The following is a 13,565-nucleotide window of genomic DNA, read 5'->3' as shown; positions in this document are numbered from 1 at the left end:
TCTCACAGGCATTTTTATGCTGACGTACCTATTTTCACATGTGTTTTCAGGAGATGATGCATAGGACTTATCAAGACATACTTAGGCGGACCTGTGCCTTAGTGACTTAAAACGAGACAAGAACTAGTTAATTTATGTTATGTATTCTTTGGTTCTTGTTTAAGACAATGTAAACTTTCATGTTTGATTAATAAAAACGAAACTTCGTTTACCATGGATTTGAAACAACTGATTCTGTTACAACACTCCCCGACATTTCCGCCACGTTTTGTATGTTCTACGTGGTCGGGGTGTGACATGCTTTAGCTTAGCACATTCCTCAATGTAATGATTTATGGCCTTTTGCTTCGACATCATCGCAACATTCATCATGGTCAATGCATCTTCTCTTTCAGAATTTGTCTTTTGAAGACTAGTTACTGTTCTATTTAGCACATCATATGATTCTTTCACATAATTGAGATTGAATAGTAATTGCTCTTTTATCTTCTCAAACTCAGCCAACTTTTCATCTTTTGCTGCACATTCCTTACAAGATTCTAGACACTTTAAGCAAGGCTTGATGTCTTTCACAATTTTTTCTTCTTCAATGATCTTCTTAGCTTCAATCACCTTCTTAGTTTCAACAATTTTAACCTCTTCATTCTGAACAGTTTCTTCTTTTTGGTCAACGTTTTCACACTTCTTTTGCTTTTGTTCTTTAGCTGCTCGTCTCTCCTTCAGCTTCTCCAAGCGATCTACAAAATAAAATTGAAAACTTTTAGAAGATAGATGAGTTTTTGCAACATTAATATGTCTTTCTTCCTCATCATCACCACTGTCATCAGTTGGTGATTAATCAAAACCTATTGTCTTTTCAGAACTATCATCTGAAGAACCAGAATCAGATGGCGTTTGATCAAAAACAGTTGCACTTTCTGAACTTTCATCTGAACTTTGTGAACTGTCATCTGATGAAACAGACTCTTCTTCTTGATTCTTCACATTGACACCAACCACTTTCATCCACTCTGTAAACAAATCTGGTTCTTTTACAATTTTAGCAATGAAAGCTTTAAACTCCCCATTCTCATCCACAAACATATCCCAGCTAAAACCTTCTGGTAACCTTTCGTCATCTTGATTGATTAGGCATGCTTTGTTGTCGGATGAAATGTATTTATCCCAGCTGAAATTTTCTTGATTCACTAAAATGCTCTCTTTGAAGAATGCTCTATTACTTTTCTACCATGAGCCACTTGTGGTTCTTGTTGTTGTTGTTGACCAACTTGTTGATATATGGCTTTCCGATAGTAATCATCTTTTCCGAATGGATTCTTTGCTTCACTTGCTTCTTGATTTTTGCATTCCCTCTTGAAATGACCTTTCTCCCTGCATCGAAAACAAGTAACTTTAGATTTGTCAAAACCCAAAGTTGAAACATGTGCATCCAAAAAATCATTTCTTCCTGTAATCATTTTGAATTTTTCAGCTCTTCTCAGGACACTAGCTAGACACCATTTGATGTCCATGAGCTCCATTTCTTCAGCATCTATCTGATCGTAATCCTCTTTCGTCAGCATAGGATTTCCGATCCTCCCTGCAACCAAACCTTCATAGGATTGTAGCACAGTAGCAAGTAATGCCATGTGATCTTTTGCAATTTCTTCAGAAAAACTTTGACCATCTGGAAGATTCAAAGCAATGTTGCACTGTATCACACAACCATTTCCACTTTTTGAGCTTTGAGAATGAAAACTTGAAGTTGAACTCTTTGGATTAACACTCGGATATGAAGAAAATCCACTGTTGTTGTTTGGACTTTGAACAACATTTGGATTTTTGGGCTCATTTCAACCTCTTGAACACTGCCTTTATAATACATTTTCACATCTTGTTGACCACTCGGATTATTCATCCTCGCAATCTTTTGCAGTTCAAGATCTTGACCCTCAATCTTCTCGATGAACTGGGAAATTGTCAAACCAACATATTCTCCGGTGTTCTTTAAGATCATCAAAAATGTACCCCACTCTTTCTGAGGTAAAGCATCAGCTAGTTTATCGACCCATTCCTCTCGATCTTTGGTTATGCTTAACATTGACATAGATCACACTAAGTGGCAATATCTTTCAATTAATTTCTTTGTATCTTCCCCTGGTAAACTTGTGAAAAGATCAAATTCTTTCTTAAGCAGTGCCTTTTTACTCTTAATCATCTTCTCACTTCACTCAAATTTGATTTTAAGAGCATCCCAAATTGATTTTGAAGTTTTGTCATGTTGAAGCAATACAAAGATGTCTTCTTTAACGGCTTGCTGAAGTAGACTAATCATCATTTTTTCAGCTTTGTACATGTCTCGTTCATTGTCATTGAATTCAGAGATCGTTTTTTCAACTTGCAGTTCAGTACGTGGTAGTACATACTTCTTCAAAATACATTCCCAAGATCTCAAATGGTTGGCTTGAACCCAGTTTTCAAATCGATCTTTCCATCCGTAATACTCCTCAATGCTCATTAACTTTGGGGGTTTTTGCATAGTTCCAGTCTCATTTCCAAGTTCATGTTTTGAGCAATGGAAGCCGGAGTAGTCGGGGATGTGGCAAATGCGTTGTAAAATTCTTCACTCATGATTCGATAACACGTTTATCAAGACAAAACACTTTCAAACGAAATTAATGCTTCAAACGAAATTATTTCAACCGGAAATAACTTTCAAGCTAGATTAACCTGTTCAAACGAGATTACCTGCACAAACAAACTTCAAACGGGATTAAGATTTTCAAACGAAATTAGACTATTCAAATGAAAATACCTAATTTCGTTTGAAGTGAAAGCAGTTTCAAACGGAATTACTAATTCCGTGCGGAATTAGTTGATCTATTAAGTGAAATTAATTTCACACTTTAATTCTGTGCGGAATTAAGTAGCACTTTCAAACGAAATTAGTGTCTGACTGAAATTTCAAACGGAATTAAGGTATAATTCCAAACGGAATTAAGATGATGTCAGCATTTTTGAAACAGAATTACCATTTTTAGCAGTTTTAGATTGAATTAAGGTCCAATTTTCTCAAGGATTTGTTAAAACATGATTACGATTATGATGTGTGAAATTCAGATCATTTTGACCGTTAAAACTTGTTCAATTTATAAAAGAAGGTGTAGAAGTAAGAAAACAAGGTGAAATCAAGCTGAAAATGCCAGAACTCCTCCTCCTGTGCTCTGATACCACTTGTAGGATTGTTGTCGGACCCGAAATGAGTCGATCAGAGGTGTTCTATACACTATGAAATGCAGAAACAGACATAATGCATGAAATTCAGCACGATATTCACTTATAACTGTCTTTCTATTGATTTTTGAGCAAATATAGATCTGAAGACACTTCGACAGAGCTTCGCCGTCAGAAAACCTCAAAGTAATTTCGTTCCAAATGACACGAAATCACTCCTATTTATAGACTCACTAATTCCGCTTGAACATCACTCAAGCAGAATTACCACTTCACACGGAATTACAGTTACAAACAGAAGCCTTGATCCCAAGACTAGCTGTGTCTTTTTCGACTAATGAGTTGTTGCCTAGCCTTGGTCACTGAACTCGGTCACTGAAAGACCTTTCGAATAGGTTCAAACGGAATTACTTGGTAATTCCATGCGGAATTACATGTGTACTCTACAAGCGGAATTACATTCTTGTATGATTTCTTGAACTTCGTGCACTGAGCAATGCAAGACTCGATACAAGACGAAGTCGACAGACGTATGCACCAACATTAATGACCATGGTTGACCTGAGACAAAAACAAAACTGATTTTTGTTCAACATTTTTCTGAAAAATTACAAGTTTCAAATTAATGAACTTGTTTTGACTTTTCAACTTTCAGGTTTTATCATGATTAGCTCCAAACTCATCTTCCAGCTAGAATCTTCCTGCATCTGCCTCAAACTGCGAATCTGAAGATCAGCTTTCCACTTTGGTTTGTCGAAAAAATAAAGTAGAAATGAAAAATCTTTTTGGATTTTCAATAAAGATTCTAAACTAGAAAGCTATAAAATCTTTTTGAGTTTTGGTATTTTAACAAAAATAAAATGCAGTAAATGAAAACTATTTACAAACATACTTTTGGTGAATGTGTTAGGGAATCATGTCAGTTATCGACAAGTTACTAGCACCGTTAAGCTTGATAACATACTAAGAATTAAACAATTCGCTTAGATTGTCGATATACTGATCCGATTTAAATTCTCACACAAATTTCAATCTGTTCAGGATATGAATTAAGTGTTTTAGAGACTTAGCTTACCCGTGTGTACCATCTCAGAATATACTCCCATATCCAGATCATTATATTCAGTTTTACAGGTGAATGCACACTAATGATATCTGTAATAGGGTGAATGTGAAACCATGAGAGCTCAGGTCAGAACTTCCGTTCGTGCAGAGAGATGATGGTTCGACTTTAGGTGGGTTCCCTTTGGGAATCTTTTATTTCAACAGCACATGATTAGCATTTTGCAATGTTTCATCATTTTTTATGCTGAGGGTGAGCTTTAAAATTAAAGCTAATGCAAAGCATTATACGAGGACTAGGCTATTGCTCCCGCAAAATCAGAAATCCTGGTATAACACCCCAGATATCATCACGTACAAAGACCTAGTATGTCAGAAATAGCGTCTTTCAAACAAGATTTCAGGGATTACCTATATCCGAGAGATGTTCCCCACGAAATATGCAAGTGATGATTTTAGGTTTATATCCCGAACAAACCTACTAAGTGTGTAACAACCTATCGGCACATCATCAGCGAGATTGCTTAAAGCTTTAAAACTTTACATTTCTTTAGCATACTGTAACTGTCTAACTGATGTACTATCATTTTCCCTTTTTACACAAGCTTTTTTTCAGTTTTCTATTGTTTTTGGATTTTAACATATTTCATGTTTTTAGATTTTTGAATTTTTTATTGTTTTTGTATTTTCTAGAATTATAACCTACCTACTCCCCCTAAATACCAAAACAAGTAAAAAATCGACAAACCATTGCAGATTGCTTTTCAACATCATCTACAGTGGTACCTTCATCAACGCCAATAATCCCACCCAACACCGATAAAAGCTTCATACCGTTTAGTTTTAACAGGTATTTAAACCGATTTTTATCAAACGCTTTGGTATGTAAATCAGCTTTTTGATTGTCAGAGTGGATTTTCTCAATTCGTATCACCTTCTTCTCGAAACAATCGCGAATGAAGTGATGACGAATCTCGATGTGTTTAGTTTTTGCGTGATGAACAGGATTTTTTGTGATATTTATCACTGCCTCATTATCAACAAAGATAGGGGTGTTAAGAAATTGCAAACCGTAGTCGCGCATCTGTTGCTGGATCCACAAGATCTGAGAGCAGCAACTGCTAGCAGATACATACTCCGCTTCACATGTGGACAAAGCTGCAAAAGGTTTGCTTCTTACATTGCCAGGTGACCAATCGTGGTCCTAAAAACTGACATCCCGCTGTTATTGATTTAGCATTAACTTTGCATCATCCGAAATCAGGATCGGAATACCCTTCGAGCGTGAAGTCGCCTTCTTTTGGATACCACAACCCCAATGATGGAGTTCCTTTCAGGTAGCGTAATATCCGTTTCATAATCACCATATGCAACGCTCTCGGGTTAGATTGAAATCTTACTGCGAGGCAGGTAGGATACATGATATCGGGTCTTGAAGCTGTCAAATACATCAACGATCCGATCATGGAACGATACATCGTTTCATCTACCTTCTCTCCGGTGAGATTAGGGTTTATCCCATGATTTGTCGCTAACGGGGTGGAAGCTGGAGTAGATCCTGACATCCCAAATTTCTCTATGATATCATGAACGTACTTCGTCTAATGTATGAATATTCCCTTAGGCAGTTGATCAACTTGAAGTCCCAAGAAGAATTTCATCTCACCCATCGATGACATTTCAAACTTTTGCTTCATAACTTTTTCAAACTCTTTGCACAAATCTTCATTTGTTGACCCAAATATGATATCATCTATGTATATCTGAACTATCAGAAGATGTCCGTCGACCTCTTTGGTGAAGAGAGTGACATCCACTTTTCCACGGATGAAGCTGTTGGCAAGCAGGTGTTGATACAATGTCTCATACCAAGCTCTTGGGGCCTGGTGTAAACCATACAGCGCCTTATCCAGTAAATAGACCTTGTCTTTGTGGATTGGGTCGGTGAAGCCCGGTGGCTGTCTGACATATACCTCCTCTTTTACCTTCCCATAGAGAAAAGCCGATTTCACATCTAATTGAAAAACTTTAAATCCTTTCCACGATGCAAATGCTAGGAAGATTCTAATCGCTTCAAGTCTAGCAACAAACACATATACTTCGGTGAAATATATACCCTTCTGCTGACTAAAGCCCTGGACTACGAGTCGAGCTTTGTTACGAATAATAACCCCTCGATTGTCTCTTTTACACTTAAACACCCACTTGGTGTTGATCTTCCTGTGACCATCAGGCAAGTCTACTAACTTCCACACTCCCAACTTCTTGAATTGACTCAACTCTTCTTGCATAGCATTGACCCAAGAATCTTCAGTTAGCGCCTCTTTGTATGTTCGCGGTTCAATCAGCGAAATAAAACAACTAAGTGAAAACTCAGTTTGTAAAGGAGCTACTGTAGAATAAAAACAAGTAAGGCCTTGGTCAATTTGTCGTCTAGTGAGAATGCCTGATTTTAATTCTCCAATAATCAACTCCTCTAGATGGTATGAAAGAGTTCTTGGCATCACCTTGCCTGGAACATCTACCTCGCCTTCCAAATTTGTTACATTTTGATTTGCACCTTGTTCACTGACTGGAATTCTTTGACTTGAAATCTGGATCTGCTCCCCCTCAGAATCTGAATCACCACGATCGAATACTGGCCTATTATCATATTCTTGATTATCATTAACTGCCGTCTGATTTTCAGAAGCATGTTCTGAAGATTGTTGAGTATCATCATGTTCACCAGCATTGCTAGGACCGGCTTCATTATCATTTGAAGTTTGCCGTTGACTTCTATAATACTCAGCTGGAAACCTTTCTTGTGATGACTCATACTCTCTCAGAATATCCAACTCGTCAAAGAAATCTGAATCTTCTTCCTCATCAAATGACTTCCACAAGGTATCATAATCATAACGCCATCCATCACCAAGATAATGAGGTAGCATATTATAACCTTGACAATCAACATTATATGCTTTGATGATCTTCTTATAGCTTGGAACAAAGACTCGTTTCATTGGACTTGCATATCCCACGAAAATTCCTTCAACGCTCTTTGGACCAAATTTACCACGAGGTTCTATAACCGTGCAGGGAGACCCAAACGGTTCTAGATACTTCAGGTTCGGTTTACGGTTGTTAATCAGCTCGAAACATGTCTTGTTGAATTTCTTCACTGTGAGAACCCTGTTGAGAGTATAGCAAGCGGCTGACACTGCTTCTGCCCAAAAGTTGATTGGTAGCTTTGAATCAGTAAGCATCGTCCTGGCCGTTTCAATTAGCATCCTGTTCTTTCGTTCGGCTACTCCATTTTGCTGCGGAGTGTAAGGAGCACTAAATTCTTGCAATATACCTCTCTCATCACAATAATCTTCCATTCAGTTGTTCTTGAACTCTGTACCATTATCACTTCTGATTCTACTGATACGAGCATGGTACAAGTTTTCAATTTTCTGAACAACACCATCAAGCTTTCAAACGTCTCATCTTTTGTCTTCAGAAATGATACCCACGAAAATCTGGAGTAATCATCAGTTACTACAAGACAGTAGAGATCACCAGTTATGCTTTTGACGTTCACTGGACCAAAAAGATCCATATGAAGTCTCTCTAACGGTCTTGACACTGAATTGACTTTCTTTTGAGGATGTGATTTCTTCTTCTGCTTGCCTTTGATGCAGCTAATGCAGTCCCCTTCCAGATGAAAACCTTTCAAATGAACACCGTTTACCAAGTCATTGTGTACCAGGTGATTCATTTTTCGTAGATGAATATGGCCCATCTTTTGATGCCATAACCATGACTCCTTTTCTGTTGCTTTTGACATGAAGCAATGAGCCTGACCCGTGATAGTAGTAGCTACGCTCATATCCAACACGTACAGATCATTGACTCGAGGTGCTCTCATGATAACCCACTCTTCGGGAACAACAAATCCTGGTTTCAAGATCAAACATTCTTTGTCTGTGAAGTGTGTTGTATACATTCTATCACAGATCTGAGAAATACTCAGAAGATTATTCTCAAGCTCGGCAATGTAATTCACTCTTTCAAATGTGACAATTCCATTAGATAGAGTTCCTTCACCAACTATTCGACCACCTTGATTTCCTGCAAAACCCACATATCCTCCATTAAACCCTCGAACATCGTACAGCAGGGTTTTCTTCCCTGTCATGTGCCGAGAAGCTCCACTATCCATAATCCATCGCGAAACGGATCTTGGAAGCTCCTGCACATGTCGAAAACACTTAGTTAGATTTTGATGCCACCCAAGCCTTTTTTGACTCAGGTAGCTGGACATTGAGGACAGTTCTTTTGGAGAACAATGGTGGAAAATTCTTGTCATTCATCTTTAAGCTTTCTTCAGATCCAACCTCAACCTCTTTGTATAAGAAAAACTCATCTTTAGGAGGTTGACCAGATGGTTGGTCTTTCTTTTGAACATTTTTCTTTTTAGAAATGAGCATTTGTTTTTCAAGTTTCTCATAGTAATCCAAAGGAACATTCATCTTTACCGGTGTAGTAGAAGATGATTGTTTTTCCGACTCTGAAACCTTTGGTTTTGGAGAACTTGTTTTCTTTTCAACAACTTTTGGCTTCCATGTTTGTTGAGATGATGCAACCCGTGTGTAAAACTTGTCATTTTTAGTTACCACATTCTTTACAGGTTCAGTTTTGATTTTAATGTTTTCACTTTTCAAAACTATCTTCTCAACAACCATTGAAGCTTTACCTTTTGCATCAACTTTCTTTTTCTGACTCTCAACAACTTCAGACTTAGGCTTTAAGTTGGTACACTTTCGTGCAATGTGTCCAACTAGATTGCATTTGAAACATGTTCGAGTATCAACTACCCGACTTGTGCCTTCAGTTTGAGGTTGTGAGACCTTCTTCTAGAAGAACTCTTCATTTGATTTTGAAAAAAAAATTAGACTCTTCGTCAGAAAGTGAACTTGAACTTGAACTTCTCAAAAAACCTTTTTCTCACTGAACTTTTTGTTTTGAAAGTTCTTTCTTTGATAATTCTCACCACCCTGATAACCACCCGACCATCTGTTTTGGTTCTTGTTAGAAAAACGCGGTAGAACAATAGGTTTTTTATAGTAAGATTTATCTTTTTCAAAGTTCAATTGTCTCTCTGAATGTTTCACACCTTTGATTTCCGACACATCAATCTCAATCAGTTTGAACACATTTCTCAATTTTCCGACATTCACATTCTCTAAAGGAAAATCACGATCCGAATACAACTTGTCAGATCCTGCCATCTTGTACTTTACAAGATTAGGTTCTTCACTTAAGTTGTTTTTGGATTTTGATTTCGGAATGTATTTGTCCAAAAAACATTCATCATCCTCAGTAGTGTCACTTTCAGTTTTCAAAACATTCTCAGCCATGCTTTTAACAATTTCAGATTGGACACTATCTTCAACGGAAGATGAAGTGAATGTGACATCAATTGTGTCTGGAAGCTTCACTTCATTTTCTTCTTCATCATTAACCAACCCTGATTTTTTCTTTGAAAAATTGTTTAAAACTGGTGGTGGAACCTGATGATACCCAACCCCAATTCCATCTGAGTATACATCTTCGCCTGCTTTGTTCTTCCCAATTGGTTTAGGGACGATATGTTGAAGAACAAAACTTGTGGAGTTGTAACTGTTCAATTTCAATTGAATGCATTCGTTTTCAATTTTTGCTTCTTGAAACTGAAGCTTCAACTTAGCAATCTCATCCAATTGTTGGTTAATTTTCTCTTCTTTTACTCTAAGAACTTCTGACAATTGCACATTTTCTTTGTTTGTCTTACCATTTCTCTCATCAGAATCTTTTACCGTTCGTTTTAGCTTCTCAAAATTTTCTGAAAGTTGACGATTCTCATGAATTAACTTTTCGTTTTCTTTCCTAATTTTTCTACGTCATTTTTATCTTTTTCGATTTTCTCAGTTAATTCTTTTGATCTTTCATTTGAAGCTTCTAACATTTTATCACGATTCAAAATCTGATCTTCAACGTCTCTGACTCTTTTTGTCAGTTCTTTGGTCTTTTTACCGCTGAGGTAAGCAAGTGTACTACAAACCTTGTAGTCTTTCATGCAATTTTTGCAGTTGCTCTCAGTTTTAGCTTTCTTACCTGACTCATTGATTTGATCATTCTGACTGACCTTGCTTTTAGACTCAGTTCCAGAACCAGAAACTACCTCTAGCTCTTTTGCAGCAAGTACTTTGTTAGCCATCTTCTTCAAATTTTTAGCAGTAAACTCCTGTGACGTGTCAATAATCCCGTCATCAACTTTCTTTAATTGCGGCTCTTTCTCCCTTTCTTTTTCTTTTTCATCAGCTTATCCTCCTCCCCACCACTCTCTCTGTCTGGCTTCTTCTTCTTCTTCAGCAATTTACTGAATGAAAGCTTCAACACTAATTGAATCTGGATCAACAACAATGTTTCCTTTGGGATCAAGGTAACATTCTCTATCAGCATCCCATCTCTTCGCCTTCTTAGCTTCTTTGAATGTATGATCGATTCTGCTCATCCTGTTTTGGGCTTTCATCCTTCTGTTGACGAATTTTTCTTCTTCTGTTCTATTGTCTTTGAAAGGAACAATTTTTGTCACAAACGCATAGCCCACTGCATCCTCTTCTGGTAGCACTTCACTCCAGTCGAAACCTTCGTCATCATGAATAACAACAAGAGCTCTTGATTTTTCTTTGTAAGCATCTTTAAGCTGATTCATTCTGGGAGGTTCAGATTTGTTCTGATGATAAATTGCTCTTTTGTAGTAATCTTCACGAAATGGATTTGCAGTATCATCAGCAGGAGCGTTTCGACATTCAAATTTGAAATGTCCCTTTTGTTTACATCTGTTGTTGGTGCACTACATCTGCTGATTCCGTCTTGTATCGAGTCATAGATTTAGTTTGTTAGATCTGGGCACGAAATACGAAAAATAGTGAAATTGTATAGGTTTTAGATAGTTGGATCGCTCATAGAGTCCAATTAAGGCTGGCCCGCTCGAACGGTTAGTGGGCTGGATCGCTCGAATAGCAACTATACTGGACCGCTCGAATGTAGTCTTTATGGACCGCTCGAGTGTCACATGTCTGGACCGCTTATTGGGCATGTCCAATAAGCGATCCAGAACACTATATATAGCCTATGAGTGATCTCATTTGTAACGTGTGTTGAATCTCGTACCGAAGTGCTGCCGGATCGAGAACTGAATGTAATTGCTGTCAAATTAATACAGAAAGAGTTTAAAGTGAATTGCAAGCTATTCCTACGTTGATTACTTGTTTTCCGCACCTGTAATTGACGAAAACGCCTCTGATCGACTCATTCGGGTCGCAAAACGTTCCTACAATTGGTATCAGAGCTTCAGGAGGAGGAGTTCTACAGAGAATAGCTGAGTTTCTTCATTATTTCTATCTTCTACGCCTTCTTTTTCAGATTCAAACACTTCCAACGGTCAGAATTAGCTCAAAATCTCAGGGATTGTGCGCAACTACATAGAGACAAACCCTTGAAAGTTTGGTGTCGAAATTCGAAGTTTAAGTGGGTCAGAAATGGAATCGAAGTCAGTCCGCTCGAACGAACAGCGTTTGGACCGCTCATACGGACATTGATTGAGCCCGCTTATTCGGACATTCTACCTGGATCGCTTCAAAATCAGTGTCAGTCCGCTCGAAGGAAACCTGTTTGAACCGCTCTTGTGACCTTAGGTGAACCGCTCAAACGGACATTGTTGTGAACCGCTCGAACGGAAATTACTTGGACCGCTCTAGTGTCCATTATTGTGAATCACTCGTTCGGATCGCTTTTACATACAAGTTTGGACCGCTTATTTGGACCCATCCGGTCCGCTCATCTGATTCTTTTGGGCCGCTCTTGTGACAGTTTGAACATTTAGTCCGCTTTTGTGTCCAGCTAACATCCCCAGTTCGCTTTTAAAGCTGATTGTTGAATTTTTGTAAAAAATTTGAAAATGGACGAGGATTTTTATAATGCATTCGCTACTCCAAGTACTCCAATCACCGCTATTCAAACCACAATGTTAGAAAACGAAACAGGGACGATGCAAAAACCTCCCAAACTAATGAACATCGAAGAATATAAGGGTTGGGAAGGTCGGTTTGAAAATTGGGTGCAAGCAAATTATCTTGACGCTTGGGAATGTGTAGAAACAAAGTATGTTCGACCATTGAATGATGATGAAGAACCCGTTCCGATCAAAGATCTTACTGCTGATGCTCGGAAAAAGTACAAAGATGAAAAATGATGCTTAGTCTTCTTCAACAGGCAGTCAAAGAAGATATCATGGTTCTTCTACAGCATAATGGAACGTCGTACTCGATTTGGAAAGCGTTACGTTCAAAGTTTAGAGGAAGTGAGGAGATGGTCAAAAGCAAGAAATCACTTCTGAAGAAAGAGTTCGATTTATTCCGAGGGTTGAAAAATGAGAGTACGAGAGAGATTATTGAACGATATTGTAATCTGCTTGCTAATATGAAAAGATTGAGTATTGAAAAGAGTAATGAGGAGTTGATTGAAAAACTTGCTGATGCATTGCCTTATGAGAGTTGGGGCACATACCTGATGATGCTCAGAAACAAGAAAGGTTTTAGCAATCTGACGCTTAGTAAGTTCATCGAAAAGATCGAAGCTCAAGAAATGGAACAACAGAAAGTGATTAGAATGAAAGATTTCGATGGTGAACAAGACATCGGGTTATATTATAAAGCTGGGGTAAATGAGAAATCATCAAATCTATCTCCAAAGATTGTGACTGGTATGAGTGCCAGAAGTTCATCTGAAAGTCCATCATCTGGATCAAGCAGCAAAACCAGCTTTACTTCATTTCCATCATTTGATCCAAACATCTCAACAACTAAAAATGGGAAAAGATTACAGTGCAACATTGTATTGAATCTTGAGAATGATCAAGATTATTCTGAAGAAATTGCCAAAAACCAAATGTCTTTATTAGGAATGGTTTTGGAATCTTATACTTGTTTTGTTGCAGGTCGTATCGGCAATCCAATGTTAACCAAAGAAGATTACGACCAGATAGATGCTGAAGAGATGGAGCTGATGGATATAAAGTGGTGTCTGGCTAGTGTTTTACGGAGAGCTGATGCAAATGTTTCTACTTTAGGTTTTGACAAATCTAAAGTCACTTGTTTTCGATGCAGGGAAAAAGGACATTTCAAGAGGGAGTACACAAACCGAGAAGCAAGTGGAGCTCAAAATCCGTTCAACAACAACAACGATTACTATCGCAAAGCCATCTATCACCAAGTTGG

The 13,565-nt window shown here is 37.9% G+C and overlaps 1 protein-coding gene across 1 annotated transcript in view; it reads right to left on the bottom strand.

Moving 5' to 3' along the window:
• LOC118492125 overlaps positions 1-10,501 on the bottom strand; it is a 60,975-nt gene extending 50,474 nt beyond the window's left edge. Inside the window, exons 1-4 of the mRNA XM_035989917.1 lie at positions 10,156-10,501; positions 9,816-10,042; positions 6,915-7,379; positions 298-723 (exon numbers count right to left, since the gene is read on the bottom strand). Coding sequence (XP_035845810.1) covers positions 298-723; positions 6,915-7,379; positions 9,816-10,042; positions 10,156-10,501 — 1,464 coding nt within the window. The remainder of the gene's footprint in view (positions 1-297; positions 724-6,914; positions 7,380-9,815; positions 10,043-10,155) is intronic.
• Positions 10,502-13,565: the final 3,064 nt, after the last annotated feature.

The sequence above is a fragment of the Helianthus annuus genome, chromosome 5 (genome assembly GCF_002127325.2).
Source record: "Helianthus annuus cultivar XRQ/B chromosome 5, HanXRQr2.0-SUNRISE, whole genome shotgun sequence".
In the NCBI taxonomy this organism is placed as follows: domain Eukaryota; kingdom Viridiplantae; phylum Streptophyta; class Magnoliopsida; order Asterales; family Asteraceae; genus Helianthus; species Helianthus annuus.
This window is presented reverse-complemented; position numbering and strand designations above follow the sequence as displayed.